This window comes from Mytilus californianus, unplaced genomic scaffold, assembly GCF_021869535.1.
Source record: "Mytilus californianus isolate M0D057914Y unplaced genomic scaffold, xbMytCali1.0.p SCAF_15, whole genome shotgun sequence".
Lineage (NCBI taxonomy): Eukaryota > Metazoa > Mollusca > Bivalvia > Mytilida > Mytilidae > Mytilus > Mytilus californianus.
Window position 1 is genome coordinate 5891926 of NW_026262637.1, and position 27578 is coordinate 5919503.

The following is a 27578-nucleotide window of genomic DNA, read 5'->3' on the forward strand; positions in this document are numbered from 1 at the left end:
TATCTATGAACAATATTTTTATTTTTATATTTTCCATCAAATGAATTTAGCCTCACCTGCAGGTTGCATTTTGTTTAATTTCTAGTATCATTATTTTAAAATTATGTATACACAAATAATTTATAAAATTGCATGCCTTCTTTCTCATCTCAATTAGTAATATGAGCTGGTAATAGAAATGTAAGTGCCATCTGTTTTCAATTTATCTCTATGTAGTGGCAAAGACAGGAAGTATTATAAATTAATGTACACAGAGTTTGAGGCCAAATTAAGGGTAGAACTTTTATATATATATATATATATACATATAATATATATTTTCATTATAACTTATAACATCAAAGATAAAAAAATAAAAAATAGATGATTATTTTTTTATTATAATACATAACAAATATTCAAGATTTAGGCAATTGATATTTATAATTAGGGGCAAATTTCAAAGGGATCACACTGTCACAATACCCTCAACAACCGGTACCTCGATCAACAAATTCAAAATTTGAACTGGACATGAACATTCACACAACAAACAAAGATGTCTTCTATCATGAACAAAATATGAATTTTACAATGGATTTAGATCCAAAAGTTCTAATTAATTCTATTGACACTGGATAGTGCAGATGTAGCCTTCAGATGACATGACTCTTGGATTTAGGAAGTTTGGGGTTTACACATATTTTGGATAACATCTTTTGGTAAGTACAATGGAGTAGAATGTCCACCATTTTGAATAAGTGCATGCTCTTATAGTTCAAAATAGTGATATTTAAAGTGTCTTCTTAACTTTGTAGAGTCGAAAAAATATTAGACAACAGATTTATGCACATGAATATTATTAAAATTGTGTAAGACAGGAGATATTTTTTTTAATCTTTTTAAGACATTATGTATTAGAAAGTATTACTTAAATTAAAACAAGAAATCTTCTAATAAAAGCAGTTTGGTATTAAATAAGAGATCTGTGGTTTGACTGCCAATAAGACACCTATGATAACAAATGAAAGCAAAATATAGCTTTTATAAACACAACTAAACACTAAACACCAAAATTAAAATTTTAAAAAATAGACAAGACCAATTATGTTATAGTTCAATGAAAAACAAATATTGAAAAAAGCAATAACAACCTAGTACTGGCATGAGGTTAAATGTATTCTACAGTTATATATATCAGTTGCAGATACAGAAATTTGAAAAAACATGCAATTTCTAGAAGGACTTGATAACTTTTAGACATTGACCTTTTTTAAGTGAAACAAATGCAGGAAAAAATTGCTCTATAGATCTCTTTATAAAGTGTATTTTCATTTTACAAGTCCAGAATTTACAATATAATTATATATAGTAGTAACTTTATATCTTTATAATGTAAGGTATTCTTTTTATATGCTAAATTCTTCAACTTTTATTTTGCAGTATTTGAAATCAGTAAATTCAACTTTAAGGACAGCGAGTACAATGGCAAACGAAACTAAAAGATACACAGATGTAACACGACAACCTATAGAGGACAGAGAAAATTTTTTTTTTATTATTAAATCATATTTTTTTAAATGCTTAGTTTTCAATTCCTAATTTTTTCAACTGAAATTGTAGAAAGATTTGCTGCAATGTTGCTCCAATATTGCAAGAAATTAATTTTCCTGCAATATTGCTGCAACATTGCAGCTAATGAATTTGCCGCAATATTGCTGCAACAATCACAGCTACTGATTTTCCCGCAAACATTTGCCGCAATATTGCAGCAATTTGTTGCGGCAATGTTGCAGCAACTGTTTGCAAGAAAACTAATTTGCATACGAAAAATGAATATTTGCAGCAATATTGCCGCAAATATTTGCAGCAACATTGCCGCAAATATTTGCAAGAAGCTTTATTTTTCCATAAGGGTCATGAACAAAAGGAGTACAAACTACAATATGAACAGAAACAAATATACCTGTGTTGTTTGTTTGCTGTCTCATTGACATATAACATACATCTCTTTTTATTGATAATCAACAGTCCATTAATGTTTCACAGAAAATTGAAGATTGTTCAGTAGAAGTTTTTGGTGGAGTTCTGTTTGGTGAGACTTTATGTTTTCTATGTAATGTTTTTTTGTTGTTGTTGACACTTTACTACGCCATGGTTTTGTCTGGTTTTGTTAGACTTATGTTTTCGATTGACATCTTTTCTCCCTTTTACCAAAAACAAATGTCTTTTCTCCTTATCGGGACAAGTATACACTAAATATAGATCAAGATATTATATAAGAAGTTAAGTTATTCAATAACATTACCACAAGGAAATAATATATCTCATTTTACAAACTTCATTCAAACAAATCATTACAAAATTTTTTAAACCCTCTCCATATTTTCTCTGCAATAACCAATGGTGAATTAAAACTTTATTGGACAAAGTTCTCCCACTTGAGAAATTTATCCAGATTTCTCACTATTCAAACAGAAGAAAGGTGGAAACCAGTGAAAAGTAGCCAGATAAGAACAAAACAAATACATTTATCAGGATTTGGTGTTAAATACAAATAAATTTCATCAGATTCATGAACAATTGTTTGTTTGAAAAAGTTAATGGAGTACAATATCAGATAAGAAATGCCTTCAACAATAGAACTTTATACATTTAATTGTAATAAGTAATTGTCTATGCAGGAAACTGTTTTTATTTTATTTATATTGGAAATATGGGGTCAATGTAACAATCCAACAATAAAAGTTATCAAAAAAATACTTTTGCAGTGGTCACTATGTCGCCTTATGCAATGAATGGTTCTATGGTATCTACACCACAGGCAAATTTGTAAATTAAATAAATGTAGATCAAATGTGAAATTATTCCCATAAGATTACAACATTGCTAAGACCAAAATCTAGTTAAGTCTACATAATTACAAATATAGATATATCTATTACATTACCATTTAAGATGATAGAGTTATAACAAACCAGACTGCCTCGCTTGTCTTGTGGTAGTGTGCTCCCCTCAAGTGGGGAAGCCATGGGGTAGAACCCTGACCGGTCAAACAAAAAGACTTGAAAATTGGTATTTGCTGCTTCTCCTCTAAACACGCAACATTTAGGAGTAAGAGCAAAGACTGGTCAGCACACTATTAGAATAATGTGTCTGGGTAGGGGGACATGTCTTCCTGCAGACTGTTACCTTGTGAACTAGCACTTTAAAAATCTGGGTCCAGTACAAAGCAGGGTTTATTACTTTTTACACATTGTGACCAATGGATGGAGAGATTTCTCATTGGCACTCATACCACATCTTCTTATTTATATTTATATTCATATTGTACTATCATGTTCTTGTCCTGAATATGCATTTAATTTGCCACTTAACATTGAACAGCCATCCATCCATTTCTTACTAACCATGAAATCAAAACCTGCATAATTCATAAGAAGTTGATACTCAAAAGACACAAAATAGAACAAAGTCCAGTACATAACTGTAGATCATATCCAAACCACATATTTTTCAATACTTAAAAATTCTATTCCTTGACAAAAAAAAAAATTCTGGGTGAAACTGTTGATGAAAATGTTTCTAAAACAAGCTTTTTTTTTTTACAAAAATCAGAAATGTCATGTATAAAACATGATATAGACAACTTGAGTCATCATTGCTTGGCAAATTTTAACAATTTCTCAAAGCCTTCTTTTTTAAAGCGCCAAGAATTATTGCTTATGACTATCATGCAATTTTTATTTTTTCAGTGAATTTACAGAGCCAACTTTGCCCCAAATGTACCTTTTCCTTAATTACTACATGATGCAAAAAATTAGTTCAACTAACTGTATATTCTTCTGAACATACCAATTATCCTTTCCTATTTACTGAACATTTAAGGCCTCTGAAAAAACAATCCTGTCTTATCAAATTTTCTATGGACAATCAAAATGATGTAGAGGACCCTGTCAAAGGTGAAGGTCATTCACAACCTTATTTATTTCTCTAAAATATTCAAAAGACCAATGATGGTCATGTGATTAACATCTTCAGAGGACTCTCCATTAGGAACATCAACGAGCCAATTAACTGGTTCTAGGATAGATATAGCTTTCCTGTCATATTAATTCACTTGTCTGGAAAATTAACTTAATCATGTAGAAAATCTAGACTTGTCCATGTCTCTCTGGAGACTGGAATATTTCTCTACAAATCAGTTTTCTACAAGATAATGTAATTTGTGAATAATCATGTGTAATGAAAGTTAAAGTCCTTCGAATATGCAAGTACCTTAATATATCCACAGAGACTTGGACTTATAATAATCATGTACAACAAGGTTTTCTTATTTGTGGAGGAGTCATGTTTCTGATTCCTGATCATATAATATAGTTCACATAGGATACCAGTCTAAAGAAGATACTCTGTTCCTGCCTTGAAGACCTAGCTAGCTCTCTCACAAAACATCATTAAATTTTTAGTAAATCCTGAAAATTTGTTGATTGATTGATGATTTCTTATCAACACCTGTAATGGCTCATATCCTTAGTCATGACTTAAAGACAAGATTTTTGGTCAGACATTTAGAGAAAGATCCTTTGTCATTTTTAGCCAATACAGATTTCGCTCATAATCTAAAATTTTACAATATGTTATAATAAATTAAAAAGCTTGGTAAAAACAAATCTGTGTTCTTCAATGAAAAAATGTAGCATGATTCAGTACTCAGAACAAATCACGTGCTAGGAACTGTCTTGAACTTGCAGTGAGGTGTGTTTATGCACCATGTTGAAGGCTTTACTTTATATTGACTTCAAGATGAAAAAAAGCAATAACTAGATGTGTCGGAACGACACCAATGGCCCTGTCTTAAAAAGTTGAAAAATCTGCAATTTCAACAACACATGTGGACACAAACATGCATGGACAATTTATCAAAGTCCAAAGCCCGTAATTTCGGCAAAAATTAGCAGAGCGGAAAGAAACTTAAACTTGATCTGTAACTCATCATGGTTAACTCACATACCAAAAATCAGCCTAATATCTGAAGGCGTTTAGTTCTTTAATTTGCTTTTGTTTTTTCATACACTTTATAACCAATCTGTTCTCTATTAAATTTATAATAACAAATCATTAAATGTCTTGTGCTTTACTTTTAAATTCTATTTGTAGATATTAGGTTCAATATGGCTTCTGTAGATATTAGGTTCAATATGGCTTCTGTAGATATAAGGTTCAATATGGCTTCTGTTAAAATTACTGGTTCAATATGGCTCCTGTAAATATAAGTTCAATATAGCTTCTGTAGATATTAGGTTCAATATGGCTTCTGAAGATATTAGGTTCAATATGGCTCCTGTAGATATTAGGTTCAATATGGCTTCTGTAGATATTAGGTTTAATATGGCTTCTGTAGATATAAGGTTCAATATAACTTCTGTAGATATTAGGTTAAATATAGCTTCTGTAGATATTAGGTTCAATATAGCTTCTGTAGATATTAGGTTCAATATGGCTTCTGTAGATATTAGGTTCAATATGGCTTCTGTATATATTAGGTTCAATATGGCTTCTGTAGATATAAGGTTCAATATGGCTTCTGTTAAAATTAGGTTCAATAGTGCTCCTGTAGATGTTAGGTTCAATATAGCTTCTGTAGATATTAGGTTCAATATGGCTTCTGTAGATATAAGTTTAATATGGCTTCTGTAGATATAAGGTTCAATATGGCTTCTGTTAAAATTAGGTTCAATATGGCTCCTGTAGATATTAGGTTCAATATAGCTTCTGTAGATTTAACAGATAACTGTATTGTATTTGAAGCTTTGCGGACGTCCATCGGTAGTTTTACTGTCGCAAATTTAGTTTACCTGGCGACGCGTAGCTGAGACAGGTAAACGGGTATTTGCTACAGTAAAACTACTGATGGACGTCTGCAAAGCTTCAAATACAATACAGTTATCTCTATTCTAATGGAAACCAAGTACATAATTCAATTTCAATCATTATTTCAGTGTAAAATTTTCATTAAAGAAAATTCCGCGAAAAGATGTTATCTTCTTTGGCCCCTAAACTAGGTGACGTCATAGGTATGCTTCCGGCGTCAAACGTAAACGCCGGGCGTTTTCTGGCTTCTTGACCGCTTCAGAATGTAATAAAATTTGATAAAAAGAAGATTTCTAGGTGCAACATGTGAGTTTTTTGCTAATTATTGTAGAAATTACATGTCAATACATTCCGCAATTCAAAATGTTGGCTTCCTTAGTTACAGACAAGGAGATAGAGAATTGTGCGCTTACTGTCATCCAATCAGAACCATTGAGATACAAAATAATTGCATTAGAAATTAGGTTCAATATGGCGCCTGTAGATATTAGGTTCAATATGGCTTCTGTAGATATTAGGTTTAATATGGCTTCTGTAGATATAAGGTTCAAAATAGCTTCTGTAGATATTAGGTTATATATAGCTTTTGTAGATATTAGGTTCAATATAGCTTCTGTAGATATCAGGTTCAATATGGCTTCTGTAATATAAGGTTCAATATGGCTTCTGTAGATATAAGGTTCAATATGGCTTCTGTAGATATTAGCTGCAAGTTCTCTGTTGCAGAAAAACTTCCATTTGAATCCCCCTGTTTGACAGAACAGGTAAGAGGGTTCAAATGGAAGTCTTGCCTCTGCTGCATCCAAACAATCTGTATAGTTCTAAAGGGTTTTAATTTCCAACAGTAAAACTTAATATATCTATTGTTTTCCCTCTTTAAGTAACATGCAGTGAAATATAACTTACTATATTAGTTATTTATAAAGCAAAATAAGGACACAGCTGTAATGACTGAGAGGGTCTAGACTAATTACTGTAAAATGTGCTTTGATGAGAAAATTATTGTCCAAGGTTAATAAAAAGGACATTTTTCTGTTTACTTAAAGTCAAATCCTTTTAACTACATATATTTTATAATTTTATAATACTACTTTAAATCCATAAATGTCAATTTCATAGCAAAATATATGTTGGAGAGTGCCATTAACTTACTTTCTAAGTTATAATACTGTGTTACTTTTATTATCTCTTTACATTTACTGCATGTAAAACTACTCAGAATCATAGATGTCATTTTTTATGGTGGGTCAACATTTTTTTTGCATTCTTTTCTCTGATCATAAAACAGTGTTTCCCAGGCAATGCTGATGAAATAAGGATTATCATAGGGTATTTTCTGCAACACAGTAGTTAGCAATCAGTTTTTTTGGTTCCAGCATTATTCATTTATATGTATATATGTGTGTGTGAATATATATTTATAAATTTGTGTATTGCGTTTAAGATGTCCTTGTTTAATTCCTACGAGAAGGTAACACCTCCCGAAACGAAAGCTGATTTTTATCAGCTATAGTTAGAGGAGGGGATAAGGTGTCTGTGTAATGCTAGGCGGTGTTGTCATAGAAGTATGAAGTGAAAAGTACAGGTTCCAGCCCCGGTCGGGGAGGAAGTAAAGAATCAGATCTTCTCTAACATTGTTAGGTTGATTTTCTAGGCACTTTATAAATATTCTAATGCCTGGTATTTCTTAATCAAAAGAAATCTGATGAACAAGGTATAATTTACAGTTGTCATTACACATAGGCAGACATATATATATATATATATATATATATATAAACAAGTTTAAATTGAAAACAACGTTCAAACCTATGATTGCGTTGGATAAAAACCGCAATTTTTATACGTGTGCATGCAAAACAAATTTCTTGGTAGAGGGGTCTAAATACAGCACAAACAAAATTTTCAGAAAGACCAAAAAAGTGAAAAAGTATATTTTAACAAAACGCATTTGACTAGCTGTGAGGTCGAACAACGGATGTTCTTAAACCCTGCTGACTGCCATTGGTGATTGCCAAATAAATTGATCACCAGATGTAACAAAATGGATCTTAACTATTAATTTAATAACAAACAAAAAACAATAAACTTGCGGAAAAGATGGTATACCGCAAACATTAGGTGCAAAAATTAGTACACCATATCCTGATTTCGACAATTAAATGTCTCTTCAGTGATGTTAGGAATCTAATTACACCTTATGTAAGAATCCTGGGTTTTGATTGGTTGATAGCCAGTGTATTTTTCACCAATTTACTGTTATCAAATGAATATCGTTCATTTTTTAACGCCTGGGGTATATGCAAAAAGGATATGCCTTTTTTACCCTCTCTGCCATGGTATTTGCCAAAAAATACTCTATCCGACTGGACGCTTGTAACGTCATGATCATCAATGCGTTTTTGAACGTTAACATTCGGTGTAATTAAACAGATATAGCATGTTCTTGAGGGGTATTTGCGAAAAATACCAGTCTTGAGAATGAATTTCCCTCGCCTTACGGCTTGCGAAATTTAACATTCTCTCGACTGGTATTTTTTGCAAATACCCCTCCTTAACATGATATATCTGTTCAAAAACGGTATTTGGAAGGCCATATAATTTACCTCAATATAGGATAGACTCTTGAATTTTGAGGAGTCAAAATAGGATGAATGGATCATATAAACCTGAAGGCAAATATAACACAAGCCAAAAAGAAAAAATATAAACAAGTCTAAATTGAAAACAACGTTCAAACCTATGATAAATATATATATATATATATTATCAAGTTTCATCATAAAATATTTAAATCATCTGTGTTTTTAAGTCACCTGCCATCTGACAGTCGTTTAGTTTATAACGGATATTTTTGACATCTTTAATTTAAGATCAGTCAAATGACAAAATTTTCTTAAAATAATTGGTCAAAATTTTTTTGGAATTAGCAAGTTTTGATGCAAAAGTGAAATCATATGTCTGACTATACATTTGAATCCCTAAATTCATGTGATTTTATACATTTGTAATCAAATTTTAAATATTTTTACTGAATTTAAATTTCACAGATTTATAGTGCCTGAATATTGACCCTAATCGGGACCCTTCTCCTTGGTCACTGTAACATAATAAAGATTTTTAGAAGCATCACCAAGAAATTGACAAGATAGACATGGAGCAGTACCTGGTTAATTCACACCAACATGTAATCAAAAATTCAATTTCTTCTCCAATTGAATGTTATCAGGCAAAACAGCCAAAATCTGATACTATCTGGACATGCAACTTAAAAATCTGAAACCAAAAGGCTCTGTAATAATATTAACTCCCGTAACACGACATCATTTTGTTATGACTATCTATGCAATTTTTCATGTTCTCTTAATTGTCCTGAATATGCATTTAATGTCCCACTGGACGTTATTCATCAATCCTTCCAAGTAATTTTTCCAGTACAATAAAAAGGACATGACACTTTCCTATGTTTTGTTGTATATCTATCTATTCTTACATACAAAAAGTAAGTAGGAAGACATTATTGATTATTTACATGCACTGATTTATTCATTCTGACCCTATGTCTTTGATTAAACACAAAATCAATGATATCCAATAGCTATTTCATGATCTAAAACATTATGGGCAATATTTTCAAAAGCGTACACTTAAAATTAAGTAATTGACAGATGGAAAGCCTGGGGAACATGATGTCATTTTCATTCTGGTTTACACAACATGTTAAGATCATTAAAACTCTCAAATTAATAATTGTCTCAGCTATCATTGTACAGTCAACCATGTAATACAGCATCATTACCATTGTCTTCATAGAAAACCTTCTGAAAAAGCAGCTTTATGGCCAATTCATACAATACCCTTTCTATTTTATACCAATTAATTTTACTTTCATAAAGTTACTGGGAACTTTCCCATTTTCTAATCTTTTCTCATCACAATTAAGTAACCTCTAGATGTCTTTCAGTTGTTGTGTATTTGGGTTGCTGTTTAAATAATGAAAACCCAAACCTCCTTTTCTTCATAAAATATTGTGATATATGCACAATCCATTTTCAGAAAAAAAGAAGTGATGCAACAAGGTCACATTATATTTTTAATTTTATTTCAGTCCATAATTTTTTTATTTGGTTTTCAGTTGTTTGTTGCCCAATAGTTGAACATTTGCTGTCAGACTATAATGGACAGGTATTAATGGAGCCTAAACTTTAATCTTAATATATTCATAGTTTCAAATATCAGTTGCTTAAATTATTGAAATATTCTAATTTAAAACAAGATACCATTTTCAATATATTTTATTGTTTGAAATTTGTGATTTCTTGTTCCTATTTGTGGGTCACTACTTCTAATTGACAAAAGTCTCCACTTAGGTCTTTTCATAGCAGCAACCTATTTATATTCTATGATTAATTCAGATCTGTTCTGATGTTTTATGACAATGTTTTAGCTGAAGGACCGTAATTATTACTTGACTGGTATACAAAAATAGAAAACATGATCAAACTTAAACATCAATAATATACAATGAAAAAAGAACAAACCAGTTCAAGAAAATAATTTATTTTTGGTAGTATTAACAGTTTGAGCACTAAGGTGTGATAACGTATCAACTATAGATTTAACATGTAATATATGATTTCTAACATGGCCATATTTGACTTTAATGGTCTGGTCTAGGACCCAGTCTTTACAGTTCATACCATAATTAGACAGGCAAGACCTGTAATGGTGTAATAAGACTTTGGATGTTGGTGGACTAATTATTTTATACTGTTCTAATAAGGGTTTACTGACGTGGTGTATTCCTACTTCAAATATGGCAGACGGTTTAACTAGCACCTTGGTTCGGAAACGACTGAAATTCTTAGTTCTCTTAATACTGCTTATCGCTAAAACATCACCTCGTAAGGTTGTGTCGAAAAATGCACTATGTATGCCTAGCCCTTTGACATTTCCAGAAAGCAGAGGTGTCAAAGATTGGTCCCAAAAGACTGTACTGTCATGAGGTACAATCAATTCATCAATGTCCTGAATAGCTAATTTATCTGTTAGACTCATAGAGCGATAAAGACAATCATTGTGAGCTATTAACTGTCCATGGTACCATATCTGTCCGTCTTGTACCATGTCAGGTAGTTTCCATGGTATCACTGTGACCAGACTTTCGTTGGAATAATGTTCTAAAGCTATTTTACTTTTCTCGTCCTGAATCCCATGAGTATAGAATATAAATTTTTCCGCACCTAAATATTTTGTAAATTCCATGAATTCTATTAATCTTGAAGAATTGACACTACCAAATAATGGTGGAATACATACACTGTATTGGACTTTGGTATTTTGTGAATCTAATGGTATTATATTTAATGTTACATTGTTTGCTTTGGTTGATGCTTCTGTATTAAGTATGGAACTGACAGTCACTTCACAAGGATCTGGGATATTTTCTGGAATCGGACATGACATTATCCAACCTCCAAATTTTTTATTGTGATTCTCACACATTTCATATTTTATGGCAGTAACTTTTATTAAGTTGTCTCCCTTGAAAGAGCAAATGACATTAATATTATCTTTCTTGCCTCTCAATAGAATTGACATAATCCTCACGTATGTACTATTCATCCTTTTGTCCAAGTAAGCCGTGTAGACATAAAATAAATTTTCAGCAACAGTTTGGAAAGAAAATTGAGTAGTTTCCGATGAGAGATGGCAAGGTGCTTTGGTGAGTAGCTCTGTTTGTAATCTAGTCAAACTTTGAACGTGGTCCAATGCTAGATGATTGTAGGAATTATTACGAATCTGATATTTCTGGTTCCCTGTTTGAGACAGACATATTTCTACTTGTAATCGGCTATGTAGCAATATAATCATCAGAAAGTATAACCCAGAAATTGTCACCATGTAGAAATAGGTGTTTTTACTTCTTTTCATAATCCCCCGAAAACACACGTCCTCTGGTTATCTCTGAAAAATGAATAAAAGAAAGAGTAAACAAGGTTGTAAACAAATAATCTAACAGGTCCTACACAATAGACGTATTTTCACTTGTATGCAAATTTGTCCGCCATTACGTAAAATCACACAGGTTCCAGTAATCTTTGACATCATAATTCAAAACATTTGACGTCACAATTAAAAAGTGATTGTTGCCTGACATCAAAAGGTGATTCGGAGTAGATCTAAGGTCATTCGGAGGCAAAATATAGCTAAATACCAAAAGTGTAAATACGTTTATTAAGACAAGATAATCTGATACATCAGTTGCGTGGAAAATATATAAAATGGAGTTCCAATAGTCCTGATAAAAATGAAATACACAATAATAACCATTTTATCAAAGGAAAAGGGACTTTATGGCTGTTCTTCAACTTGATGTTTCCTAGGTCATCAAAACTAAAATAAATAGGTCAAGCTTACAACCAAATGAAGACATTTACCTTAAAGAAATCTGCTTCCAGACTGTCTAAGACAATCTGTTGACCTCTGAGTAGGTCTCTTTTCTGGGTTTATTCTAATAAAAATACTTTTGATTTTGAATAATATTACTTTCCTAACTGAAAAAATCCCTTTGTTTAATTTTCCATTTCTAGGCTATCTATTTTTGTGAAAAAATATTAATTAAACATAAAGTTTGATCCTGACATTTCCCTACACAAATTATTGAACATGTGTTTTATAGTAAATATTGATACCATTTTAAAAGAGCTTTTTGTATTAAAGTTGTATTTCAATTAAAAATGTTTTAATTTATTTATAAACCTATCTTATCAATTGTGATAAAAATCAAGCTAGTTTTAGATACAGATTTGTCATGTATATTTTGTTTCTTTATCTTTTGTAAATGACTATACATGGTAGGTTGTATAGAAATAAGCATAGACAGTTATATTTCTTTGATTACACCTGCCATGAAATACCTTTTGACAAAAGTTTATATTTAGCTTTGGTACTGTTGTAAGGTGATTCTTTTCTAGACAAAATATTGAATATATGAAATCAGAAGTCTTTCAGCATTACACAAAATAATGTAAGGCTAATTTTTCATGTCCAAATGGTCAAGCATAAATCAGAGATATTTTGAACAGTTTCCCCAGGATGGGATACAGTAATAATATATATTTACAAATAAAGTAATAATAATTATAAAACTAATTCTTATCTTACCTTATCTCACATTAAATATACAAAAAATGTTTTTTTCATACTTTTTAAGTGAGGAAGTTGAGTTTTATGAAAAAAACATTTTAAATCAAGAAATATTTCCCTATTAAGAAAAAGTTGTCCTACCTTATAACTTGAATATGAAAGTAGATACAGTCCATTTTTATAACAAATTTATTGAACTTATTTTATATAGCTAATTTTGATGATACTTGTAACATACAAACAAACAGATCAAGATTCTATATAAACATTATAAGAATCCATCGAACAAACTTGATACCAGGTTACCTGGTCTTAACCAATATCATAGAAAAACATGTGAACCTAAACTATTGATAAATATTTTGATTTTATTATCGATCTTTTAAGCTGATTTATCAATATTTAATAAAATCAAATTTTGAGTATGTAAAAAAACATTAAATCTCTATAATTGGAAATTTCTAGGAAGAATAATCATACACCTGAAGTATTATATTGGAATTATCTATTATATTAGATTCCGTAACATTGTCATTATAAATTGATCAGACCTGAATTCAATAGAAGAAGATCTAGAATAGACAATAGTTATTTCCCTGCCAGCTTTTATCTATACCATAAAGCACCAAAGGATTAACATTATAAACTTACAAACTTCATCTTATCACACCTGTATATATTGTGCAGTAAAATTCTTTCAGTACACAATATTACATTTTTAAATGTCATGAATTTTCTACACCATAAAACCATAAATAATTATAATGAACCTGAGATAAAATAAAAATAAAAAATATTTGAAAGCAGTTATTTGATTTAAATATGATATTTATGAGGGCAGGTCAGTTTTCATTATCAAGTTTAGGTTACCTGGAATGTTTAAAGTTAAGGTACAGTCTATGGTCAAATCAAAATATTTAAGAAAAATCTAACTGAGGGCATCATGCTTTATTTAAAAGTAATACGATGAAAAGGTTTTTCTTGTCGTATAACACACCTCAGGGTGTCAGAATTACCCAAAGAAAGACTTCCCTACGGTCGGTCTTTCATTTGATCAATCCTGACACCCCTTGGTGTATTATACGAAACAAAAACCCTTAAAATATGCATTATCTATAACATAAACATCTGAAAAGAAAAGTTATGTCATATAAAATGGAATTGGTTTACATGGTCCTATGTCTAGAGTTTTTTGTATTTTTATAAACATTTAATTTTAAATGGTCCTATACATAGTTTTTCAACTTTTATAAAAAGCAATTATTTTTGTAGTCCTTGCACACAAGAGTTAATTTTTATTTTTTGCCATACAGTGCCTGAATCTTTTACTTCTTTCTTTACTTTTTCAAAACATTTGATTTTTTGGTTGTTTATCATGTCAATTTTTAACATATGGTTCTCTTATTCTGCATAGTTCATCTTATAATTTTATATGTGTTTAAGATAAAAATAAAATTTCAATTTCAAAAGAAATGACTAAACAGCAATTGCTAATACAGATATGCCTTGTGTCTGTAGAGTTCAACTAAAGTTTAAATGGTGGGTAAAATGGGAACCTTGTCCTAGCAATATTCATCTTTGACATATTTATTAAGAATGTTATATGAAGGTAGGGCTAAGAGGTAGCATCTGGTCCCTGCAGCATCAATCAATAGTTTAAATAGCACCTAAGATTACCCCTGAATTTTGGCGGTGTTCGTGTTGCTCAGTATTTAGTTTCCTTGTTGTGTTTTGTACAACGTTGTTCGTCTTTTGGTCGTTATTCGTTTTTGCCGTGGCGCTGTTAATTTGACTTATTTTGAATATCCCTTTGGTATCTTTCCCACGCTTTTAATTAATCATTTAATATTATGTAAAAAAATTATGGCAGAAATAAAAGCATTCGTTTTTAAGTATGCATTAAAAGGAATCATATAAAATGAAAATAAATGGTATTATAATTTATACGCCAGGAAATCATTATTTACATTTTTTCCTTTTTTCGAAAAAAAAACATGAACATATTCTAGAAAATTTCTATGCTGTAATGCCACCTTACCTTACAAAGTATTTAATCCCATAGCATGATAGCTTCAATCACTGGACAAACACTTACTGAGTGTGGAATAATAAAACATCGGAGCTGTTTTATCCAACATAGAAAATTATAACGGAAAAATCAATATATAAAATGCCTGACTGAATGGGATGCACAATAAGGAATTCTTACAGAAAATCTTGACATTTCTTTTTGTTGCTGTGGTTACTAGAGAGATAATTTCAGACATCTATTGTTCTATCAAGGAGATAATAAGGATTGGGATGAATTAGGACTAAAGATTGAAATCTAAATAAATGGAGTGTAATACTCAGAAACCAGGGATTTTTTATAATAAATACTGTGTCTCTGACAGAATCAGACTCTACTGATAAAGCATGTTCTCTCTAAAGCAGAAGTTTTATGTATAGATCCATTGCTTTCTCGGTTAAAAAGTAATTTTTAAATATGTTTTATGTAAAATATAAAAAAGTGAGTACACTATGAGACAGCAAACCAACACACAAATAAATAAAAGAATCTGCAAACACTGTCTTCACCAATTGGCATGTGCTAGAAAAAGGGGCCATATTAGGGCTTATCGAACCTACTTCTTTAAAAATAATGCTATATTTGACCATCAAATTTCCTTGAATATTCATAGTTTTTCAATGATCTTACAATTTAAACTTTGCACTTACTTATCAATTATATTTACACCAAACTACAGTATTATACAGTTTTTTTTAAATTTTGTAGTACAATAAGTTGTCAATGTATGAAAAAATACATAAAAGAATTTCAGGAATTCCAAAAATATAGAACAGGCACACAAAGAATAAGACAGTGTCCAGACAGTTTTAACTTGTACAGGCACACAATGAATAAGACATGGTCCAGACAGTTTTTACTCTTACAGGCACACAACATTTAAGACATGGTCCAGACAGTTTTTACTTGTACAGTCACACAAAGAATAAGACATGGTCCAGACAGTTTTTACTTGTACAGTCACACAAAGAATAAGCCATGGTCCAGACAGTTTTAACTTGTACAATCACACAATGAATAAGACATGGTCCAGACATTATTTACTTGTACAGACACACAAAGAATAAGACATGGTCCAGATAGTTTTTACTTTGTACAGTCACACAACTAATAAGACATGGTCCAGACAGTTTTTACTTGTACAGGCACACAAAGAATAAGACATGGTCCAGACAGTTTTAACTTGTACAGGCACACAATGAATAAGACATGGTCCAGACAGTTTTTACTTGTACAGGCACACAATGAATAAGACATGGTACAGACAGTTTTTACTTGTACAGACACACAATGAATAAAACATGGTCAAGACAGTTTTTACTTGTACAGGCACACAACTAATACAACAGTGTCCAGACAGATTTTACTTGTACAGGCACACAATGAATAAGACAGTGTCCAGACAGTTTTTACTTGGACAGGCACACAATGAATAAGACATAGTCCAGACAGGTTTTACTTGTACATGCAAACAATGAATAAGACATGGTCCAGACAGTTTTTACTTGTACAGGCACACAACTAATAAGACATGGTCCAGAGAGTTTTTATTTGTACAGGCACACAACGAATAAGACATGGTCCAGACAGTTTTTACTTGTACAGTCACACAATGAATAAGACATGGTCCAGATAGTTTTTACTTGCACAGTCACAAAATGAATAAGAAATGGTCCAGACAGTTTTTACTTCTATAGGCACACAACTAATAAGACAGTGTCCAGACAGTTTTTACTTGTACAGGCTCACAATGAATAAGACAGTGTCCAGACAGTTTTTACTTGGACAGGCAAACAATGAATAAGACTTGGTCCATACAGTTTTGACTTTTACAGGCACACAACTAATAAGATATGGTCCAGAGTGTTTTTATTTGTACAGGCACACAATGAATAAGACATGGTCCAGACAGTTTTTACTTGTACAGACACACAACGAATAAGACTGTGTCCAGACAGTTTTTACTTGTACAGGCACACAACTAATAAGACAGTGTCCAGACTGTTTTTACTTGTACAGACACACAACGAACAAGAAATGATTGTAACAGGATGCTGTTACGAAGTCTCCCAAACGAAGCTCCCATAATTCGTAATTCCCAGGGTCGCCTGACATTGGACAAAGTCCTGTGAAAATTGGTTTGGTCCAGTAAAGTTATATGCATTAGTGATGCCTGGGGACTAACCCTGTATATCATTCAAATCATCTTGGCAATACAAACCAGAATATATATGGTTTAGGGGTGGGGATCTCAACCATTTACAAGATACAAGAACATTGGGGGTGGGGGGAACCCATAGGGACTGACCCTAAACGTCATTCAAATGTTCAAGACATGACGAACAGGAATATATATGGTTTAGGGGTGGGGATCACGACTATTTACAAGATATTAGAACATTGGGGGTGGGGGGAACCCCTGGGGACTGACCGTATACGTCATTCAAATGTTCTAGACATGATTAACAGAAATATATATGGTTTATGGGTGGGGATCTCTACCATTTACAAGATATTAGAACTTTCTCAAATGACAGGAGGTCGGGATGACCCCTGGGGACTAACCCTGTATATCATTCAAACCATCTTGGTATGACAAACCAGAATATATATGGTTTAGGGGTGGGGATCTTGACCATTTACAAGATATTAGAACTTTCTCACATGACAGGGGGTCGGGATGACCCCTGGGGACTAACCCTGTATATCATTCAAACCATCTTGGTATGACAAACCAGAATATATATGGTTTAGGGGTGGGGATCTTGACCACTTAAAAGATATTAGAACTTTCTTAAATGGCAGGGGGTGGGGGTGACCCCTGGGGACTAACCCTGAATAACATTTGATGTGCTTTATCATGACAAACCAGAATATATATGGTTTAGGGGTGGGGATCTCGACCATTTACAAGATATTAGAACTTTCTCAAATGGCAGGGGGTCGGGATGACCCCTGGGGACTAACCCTGTATATCATTCAAACCATCTTAGCATGACAAACCAGAATATATATGGTTTAGGGGTGGGGATCTTGACCACTTAGAAGATATTAGAACTTCCTTAAATGGCAGGGGGCAGGGGTGACCCCTGGGGACTAACCCTGTATTTCATTTGATGTGCTTTATCATGACAAACCAGAATATATATGGTTTAGGGGTGGGGATCTCGACCATTTACAAGATATTAGAACTTTCTCAAATGGCAGGGGGTCGGGATGACCCCTGGGGACTAACCCTGTATATCATTCAAACCATCTTAGCATGACAAACCAGAATATATATGGTTTAGGGGTGGGGATCTTGACCACTTAGAAGATATTAGAACTTTCTTAAACGGCAGGGGGTGGGGGTGACCCCTGGGGACTAACCCTGTATTTCATTTAATGGGCTTTATCATTTAGAACATTTTCAATTAAAAAGATTGTGTCTATCACAATCGGTTTTCAATTTATAATCATTTGAAAATTTTTAAAAATAAAATCCCATAGGGTTCTATAGTAAAACCCTCTTTTCTTTTTGCCCCTCAAAGTACCCCTTTATAAACCCCATTGCACAAACAAAACCCTGATTGCACCACTAGACATGTTAGTCTAACATATTGTGAAACCCTAAGTTAATCTGACAAGCGGTTTTGGAGAACAGGTGCGGACAAGTTCAAATTTAAAAGCGGCGGAAGAGGAAGAAGAAGAAGAATAATAATAATAATAACTGAGCAAAAACAATAAGTCTTCCCAAACTTTGTTTGGGAGACTTAATAAGACATGGTCCAGACTGTTTTTACTTACAGACACACAACGAATAAGACTGTGTCCAGACAGTTTTTACTTGTACAGACATACAACAAATAAGACATGGTCCAGACAGTTTTTTTTACTTGCACAGGCATACAACAAACAAGACATGGTCCAGACAGTTTTTTTACTTGCACAGGCATACAACAAACAAGACATGGTCCACACAGTTTTAAAAACTTGCTGTAGAACCCTATCCACTGGTGATCTTATTAAGATGTTCAAATTAGCATGGGTTAGTGAAACTTAGGAAGTTCGTTTGGTTAAAATCTGCTTTAATCAATTTTGAAATTTTTTTTTTATTAATGATGTTGTCATTATATATACCATTCATTTTCAAAACAAGTTCACCAAATAAAATTTTGATTATTTTTGTAAAATCCAGGAAATAGTTTTTTTTATATTGAATATATATTGAATATGTTTTGATTTTAATATATTAACTCTCTGTGAATGACTCTCAATTGGTTGAATTTTGCTTTACAATAAAAAGTTTAAAATGCTATCTACCCCAGTGAAAAAGTAATTTACACTATGGACTATACCTGCATATTTTTCTATAGACATAAATTTAGAGTCCTATCTTAAACCCATTAAGAAAGCAGTTGACACCATGGACTGTCTGCGTAAACATGAACCCCACCTGGACTACGGTGCTCCTAAAAAGGTCAATAGATTATTTAAGTTATAGAGCTTAAGTGAATAACACTTGAAAGTAATTGTTAATGGAAATGGCCAGGATGGCATTATCCAGATTTTGGAAACAAATTCAATGCAAACCAACTGCGGACATATTGTTTAAAATTTGAATGATTAAAAAAGAAGATTAATTATCTATTTTGTGATCTGACAAAATTGTAAGAATATATTTATGAGGGTTATAAAAACAATTAAAGTTAGTGTTGTTCTGTCTTTAGTTTTTGAGGGTTATAAAAACAATTAAAGTTAGTGTTGTTCTGTCTTAAGTTTTTCTATGTTGTGTTTTCTGTTGTTTGCCTTTTATTTGTTTTTTGGAGGGTTTTTTTTTTTGCCACAGAGTTCGTCAGTTTATTTTTCTTTTACAGAAAATATTACTCCCTGTGATATATAAAAGAAATCAATGAAAAACATAAAATAACAAAATATATGAGTCTTTAGATAATCAATGCTCATACTGCAATTTGGTACCAGCTTTGCTTTGGTATGTTAAACCCTCTATAACTCAAACAAGTCAGATTTTTTCTTATGGTTTTATTACAATGTAGAATACATTTTTCCATTTTCCAATAGATATAAAATGCACTATAATAAAATAATCCTTTTTTTTTCTGTATAAAAATTGATATTAAACACAATAAAGTGAGATTTATTTATTTATTATATTAAACATATATCAATTGAACATCAGTCAATCCATATTTGATATATTACACCTGGACCAGGGGCCAATGATTATATTGTTATTTTATAACATGAATATGTTAAAATTTTCTTACATAAAATAGCTTAAAAATGATCAAGCAATTCAAGATATTTAAAAAAGTATTTTACTTTGCATGTATAAATCAAGTAAAGAGCAATTGTATTTAAATATCTTATGCCAGTTGAATAAATAAATACAGCTTAAAATATATATTTTTATACATATTTGCACTGATATTTGAGAGATAACCATATGGTCAATTAAATGCCATTTAATGGACATGAGTGCCAGGAATAATTTTTGCATAAAGATTTACAGATTTCTTTCAGTGTATTATAATGTCTTTAAACTTATAAAACCATTTCCAGTATAGTATAAAGAAAAAGACAGTTACCATGACAAAAGTAATGATGTAGTCATTATACTATTGCAATCTTATTCTCATTTCAAGATAATGTTGATTTTCCATTTGTAAGAATGATATTCTTACTTTTGCCAAGAGTTATTTCAAAGGATCATACAATAATTTCTTTAAATTCCTTCCTACTCATATATCCTTGTGCATTTAAAAATAATTAGTTAGTTTATAAATATTAATGTTAGAAAATTAAAACTAAACAAATAGAGAAAGTCATCATGCTGCTGTGGTTACGAGAGAAATTATTTCAGACTTCCATTGTTCTGTCACGGAGATATTAAGGATTAAGATGAATTAGGACAGACATGTTTAACGCGAACAAACAGTGAAGACAAAATAACTTTAAAGGAGAGGTGACAGATACCAAAGGAATAAAAGTGTTTTAATTTTCCAGAAAACTCAAAAGATGGGTTATATTGAAATGAAAAAAAAAATTAAAATCCTGAAAAGTTTTAAAATCTAAAATCTGTTCTTAGTAAAGACTCTCAAACAAATGACTTGTAATAGGTATAACTGAAATGTTTTCAATAACAGCATTAACTTAAACCATTTTCCATAAAGGCAGCCATCCTGAATTTCATTTCATAATCAAAACAAAGTAAAAATGTGTAAGTACCACTATACAGGTCTGCCAAGTCTCACACAATTAGTGTGAGACTCACGCATTTTCCTTTGATCTATTGTTTTTTCTCTTTGATCTTTACAATTTTGGCCAAATCTCACGCATTTGCTTCATGAAAACTTGGCATTACTGACTATATCATAATCTATTTTCATATGAATTAAACTTGGAAAACATTTCTCAAGCTAGTTTTGATAGGGTACAAAGTTGAAGTATTTCTTTAAAGGTGATATCAAGGACCACAAAACTATTTGTGACGTTCACAAGTTTTAAAGGAGATATGAAGAATGAAGTTATGATATATATATAATTCCCAGTGTAATTGAATGGAATTATGGTTTTCTAATTTTAAGATCTGTTTTATTTCCCTTGCATATTTTTAATATTTTTGAATGTCACTTTAATGTGCTCAAACCTATTGTTATAAAATTAGATGCTGTGGTATGATGGCTAATGAGACAACAGAGTCCAAATGAAGTGTGCTTGTTTGTATTAAATCCTAATAAATTTGACATCTTCAACAACAAAAGTATTACTTAAAGCAAAATAAATATGTAAAAAATATTATAATAATAATAAAAATGTAAATTACCTTATATATCTTCTAGACTGGTGATGAATCATGTTGTTCTATGTTGTGTTGATAGGTTAGTCTATTGAACAGTTGATGTCGATCTGTTTGATTTAATATTGCATACAATTCCAAGCTGCTGTAACTGAGACTTTAAAAAGCTACATAAGTATAGCTTTTGGAATTTAGTTATTCTTAAACCTTACACAATCTTTTCAACATTTTAATTGGTATTAACTCTATTGGATTTTAATCAAAGGCTGCCTAGATCAATTGTACATTAATCTGAATATCTCATTTACACAGGCAAACCTAAGATCATAAATAAATATAAGGCAAGTTTTGGCAGTTTGTAGATCTTGTAACCAAAGAAATGCCACATAGGCAGGCCTTAGGTCAATGATAAGGAGTTTGTAGGCAAGATCAGGCAGTTTGAAACCATAGAAATATCCTTTATTTTAAACAGGTAGGGATTAAGGTTAATGATAAGAAGAAGGCAAGCTTATTCAATTTTACAAACGCATTGAACCAGGTAAACCATTAATAGAAAGCATTACTTTCTTAGCTTTGAATTGAGAATGGAAACATCTAAGGAATGTGTCAAAGAATGGAAACATCTAAGGAATGTGTCAAAGAATGGAAACATCTAAGGATCCGAATGTGTCAAAGAATGGAAACATCTAAGGAATGTGTCAAAGAATAGAAACATCTAAGGAATGTGTCAAAGAAACAAGAGTGCAAACGCTGAAATGTCTCACCTTCTTTTCTAATCATTGATATTATGTTGATAGTCCTAAATATAAAGCTTTCTTACAACTGTCACATAAACTTAACATTAACCAAGAAAACTAAACATTGACCAATGAACCATGAAAATGAGGTCAAGGTCAGATGAACCATGCCAGGCAGGTATGTACAGCTAATAATTCTTCCATACAACAAATAAAGTTGACCTATTGCTTATAGTTTAAGAAAAACAGACCAAAACACAAAAACTTAACACTGAGCAATGAACTGTGAAAATGAGGTCAAGGTCAAATAAAAACTGTGTGACTGACATAAAGATCATAAAATATTTCCATACACCAAATATAGTTGACCTATTGCATATAGTATAAGAAAAAAAGACCAAAACTCAAAATCTTAACTTTGACCACTGAACCATGAAAATGAGGCCAAAGTCAAATGACACCTGCCAGCTAGACATGTACACCTTACAATCATTCCATACACCAAATATAGTTGACCTGTTGCTTAAAGTGTAAGAAAAACAGACCAAAACACAACAAGAGCAACTTAACATTGACCAATGAACCATGAAAATGAGGTCAAGGACAAATGACACCTGCCAGACAGACATGTACACCTTACAATCATTCCATACACCAAATATAGTTGACCAATGGCTTATAGTATTAGAAAAACAGACCAAAACACAAAAACTTAACATTGACCAATGAACCATGAAAATGAGGTCAAGGTCAGATGAAACCTGCCAGACTGACATGTATCCCTTATAATCATTCCATACACCACATATAGCTGACCTACTGCTTGTAGCATCTGAGAAACGGACCTAATCACGTAACTTTAACCTTGATCACTGATCCATGAAATGAGGCTGAGGTCAGGTGAACCCTGTCTGATGGACATGTAGACGTTGCAAGGAACCCATATACCAAATATAGTTATCCTATTACTCATAATAAGTGAGAAATTTACATAACAAAAAAACTAAACTTTTTTTTCAAGCAGTCGCTGAACCATGAAAATAAGGTCAAGGACATTGGACATATGACAGACGGAAAGTTCGTAACATAAGGTATCTGCATACAAAGTATGAAGCATCCAGGTCTTCTACCTTCTGAAATATAAAGCTTTATACAAATAGTTTACGCCGTCGCCGCCGCCGCCGGATAGTAATACCTATGTCTCACTTTCTGCGACTTTCGTCGCAGGCGAGACAAAAACAACCCAACCTAAAAGAGCAGAAAACAGCCCATTGCCACCAATGGGTTTTCAATGCAGCGAGGAAATCCAACAACCGGAGGTGTGCTTCAGCTGGCCCCTAAACAATATTGTATACTAGTTCAGCGAAATGGACGCCACAATAAACTTCGAAACATATAAATGAACTAAAATTTTTTTTAAATTAAAATTAAAATCATACAGCATGGTGTTTATAAAGGTGACTTTATACTTCTGTTCAAAAGTCACTTTATACTTCTGTTCAAAAGTCACTTTATACTTCTGTTCAAAAGTCACTTTATACTTCTGTTCATCAGTATGTGCAAAAACATGTTTATACCTACTAGCCTGAACACTAAATTCAAGCAGATACTTTTGTATTTCAAACAGCTTTTTGAAAATTTTCACAAGCCTGAAAAAATTCTTAATAGTCACATGCAGTCTTGTGGTGGAACATACACATATAAATGTGGCAGATATTCTAATACATTTTTTTTAAAAGTTAGTCTTCAACATTAACCTATAGCCCTATGCCAAATTAATTAAACTCAGTTTTGCCTCATAAAAAAATCTGAAATTAGGAAAAACCTTTTGGCTTGTCTGTAAGTCTGTCATTAAGATACATAGATGTTAAAAGAATCACATGCAATGCTAATTTCATACTATTCCTTTCTTACTAACTTTATCTTTTTTGGTTTTCAGGACAACCCATAATGATCCTACTGTATATGTGTCAATGGCACCACATAATTCACACATATCATATACTAGATAATGTGGTCTACAGGGACAAATACCTTTTGACTGCCTCAGTCAATTTCAGCATGAAATTTATTAAAAGCAGCATGCAGCTTAAAGATGACTTTTGATTACACCCCTAGTATTACATAAAAATTATATATTTTGGCTAATTGATCAATAAAAATCATTTAAAAGTGTTAATCATATGGGGGGTACCACATCTCCTTATTTTTATATATAGTTATGATACATGTAACAAGACAATAATGAGAGATAATGTCTTTAATCTATCTAATACCTATCAGATCATCATTCCATTGTGTTAATCATATGGTGGGTGTGGGTCTGGGGGTATCACATCTCCTTATTTCTATATAGATATATACATGAGATAATGTCTGTAATCTGTTTAATACCTATCATCAATCCATTGATTTGTCCCCTACTCACCTTTTAAAGTTATAGTTATTTATTGTGACAACCAATCAATAAATTAGGAACCTGAGTATTTCATTATTTTAAATGTCACATAAAATATTTATAGTTCTTAAGCAAGTGCATTTAATTCATTCATAAATTGAAACAATTAATTATCAGAATAATTTTGCATTAATGTTCAGGATGTCCCTATAGGGAACGCGATTATATAAATCGAGTCTCTTTGTAGTACATATGGGATACAATGGACAAGCATTACATGGCAATCTGATTTCAAATTTCTCTCTTGTTTACCACACTAGATGAAACTTTCAGCGTAATTTTTTTGTACTGTGTAACTCAATACAGCAATCAGTTTAAGTTAGAGTAGATTTTAGTGGTATGACTTTGTTGTGAAAATAGCAACATCACACTGCTGGGCTATAATGGCTTGTTCACAACATCACACTGCTGGGCTATAATGGCTTGTTCACAACATCACACTGCTGGGCTATAATGGCTTGTTCACAACATCACACTGCTGGGCTATAATGGCTAATGTTCACAACATCACACTGCTGGGCTATAATGGCTTGTTCACAACATCACACTGCTGGGCTATAATGGCTTGTTCACAACATCACACTGCTGGGCTATAATGGCTTGTTCACAACATCACACTGCTGGGCTATAATGGCTTGTTCACAACAACTTTGGTCATAACATTTCAGTTACTAAAAACAGCCAACTCTTTTTATATATTCTGACGTCATCAAAATGTTATATGGGCAGACTGGATCTCTGCCTCCTTGAGCTGACAAGGTCACTGTGCCCACTTGCTATTATCCTAGCATCTGTCTGCTCCATATGTAAATTATTCAACCTGATGCCCACAGAAATATATTAATTTTATCATTTATCACATTCTTTTACTCCACAATAATGTTACCTCAATTTACCTATGCATTGCAATGCTCCACATACTGACATACATTTTAATGCCAAACAAACACACAAATGACAAACTATACAGAACGTGTCTAAAAGTTTGTATGCATTATTTATAACTCAGAAATCATCTTCTTTCTACCTAATTTTAACAAATATGTAAACTTCACAAAAAAAAAATATTACTGCTTAACAAATATGTAAAATTCACATTAAAAAAAATCATAATAACTTATAAATCATAAATCTATTACAAAAAAAATATTTTATCTTAAAGACTGATTTATTGAACTTTTTTACAGTAATCAAATTGTAGACTGTATGTGGTGTTGTTCAGTAATCATTATAAGTTTTATCACCATAATTATTTAATCAATAACAACCTACAATAATAGCACTACAGGGTTTTATCTTTTAAGATAACATTGTAGTATTGATAAAGTTTATAGAATGCAAATAAATTGTACACAAGTCAAGAATGGATTGGAAGATTCTTTACACTAAATCCGTTGGATGTGTACTGATTAATACTTTAGTCTGAAATAACTTGATTTATTTATTAGTTGTAATTGGCTTTGAATTAGGTACCAAGTACTCTTACATCATGCAGTGCTTTGTGTCTATTGTTTTTATGTTAGCTTTTTCTGTTTTTCATATCAATCTTTAAAGTTAAGTCATTTGCAACAGATTTTTCAGTTCGTTCTTTATGATGTTGTGCTTTACACCACTTAACCAGATTTGGGGGAGGATTGAGCAATCACAAGAATGTTGACCCAGACACATTCTTTGTGTGCCTGTCCAGAGTCATGAGCCTGTAATTCAGTTATTATTGTTGGTTCATGACTGTCATATTTGTTTTTTGTTGTAAATTGTATGTGTATGTACATTTTTTTTACCCAAGAGCATTATATAAGCTTTAGCTTAAAACATGTTAAATGGTTAAAATGTGAGAAACAATCAAAACAATGTGTGATAAATAAACATATCGAACTAAGATGTAATATATATTTTGACATGTGATCAAATGTTTGTATCTAATCTAAATAGTATAATCAGGTGTTATAAATACCAAATAAGACAGTGTATTGATGTGATAAATTCCACATAAGACAGTGTTCATCAACCAATCAAATCAGACAGCTGGTTTAAACTTTAACAGAAGGAATTCCATTTTTTGCAAAAGAAAGTGTTTGTTTATTATGAATCAGGTTTTTAAACTTGTAATTTTATCATTAGAGCTTTCTTCTTTTGTTCTGATTATTTTTTTTTCTTCCGCCTAATTTTTTTCCTTCGCTGTTTTGTTGTTTCGCAAGATGTTGCTTAGATATTTGGAATATGATATTGAATAGTTATTACGCTTTTGAAACTGACACTGCGTAACTGAATACTTTTCCATATAAGAGTTATCTCCCCGAACACTGTTTTTCTTTTTATTTCTAAAACTTCGCAACCGTTTATGAAACCGACAAATTTATTTTTCCAAATTGCTCGTTATATCCTCAGGTTGTTTCGTTTAATTTTGACAGAAGCCGTATAGAGATTCCATATGAGAGTTATTTCCCCTTTTGTATTTGATATAAATGAAATGTATATGTAACTGGAAAACCATAAGTGATAGAGGCCTTGGGT

General features: G+C 31.8%; 2 protein-coding genes across 6 annotated transcripts in view; both read right to left on the reverse strand.

The window, feature by feature from the left end:
* The window catches only part of LOC127725256 (activating signal cointegrator 1 complex subunit 3-like), a 245930-nt gene that overhangs the window by 131503 nt on the left and 86849 nt on the right, over window positions 1-27578 (reverse strand). The window lies entirely within an intron of this gene.
* On the reverse strand, window positions 10398-15149 carry LOC127725260 (beta-1,4-galactosyltransferase galt-1-like). Of its 4 annotated transcripts, none has more exons than XM_052232130.1 (2): window positions 15041-15149; window positions 10398-11820 (listed from the first exon to the last, which is right to left on the reverse strand). In XM_052232130.1, the coding sequence occupies exon 2, from the start codon at window positions 11785-11787 to the stop codon at window positions 10399-10401; it is 1389 nt and encodes a 462-aa protein (XP_052088090.1). In that variant the 5' UTR covers window positions 11788-11820; window positions 15041-15149; the 3' UTR covers window position 10398. The 4 variants fall into 4 exon arrangements, with proteins under 4 accessions (XP_052088090.1, XP_052088088.1, XP_052088092.1 ...); XM_052232128.1 differs by lacking the exon at window positions 15041-15149 and adding an exon at window positions 13654-13763; XM_052232132.1 differs by lacking the exon at window positions 15041-15149 and adding an exon at window positions 13554-13667.

Excerpts from the sequence above, each read along its gene's own strand:
- LOC127725260 (XM_052232130.1), bottom strand. The coding sequence starts at position 11,787 with ATGAAAAGAAGTAAAAACACCTATTTCTACATGGTGACAATTTCTGGG.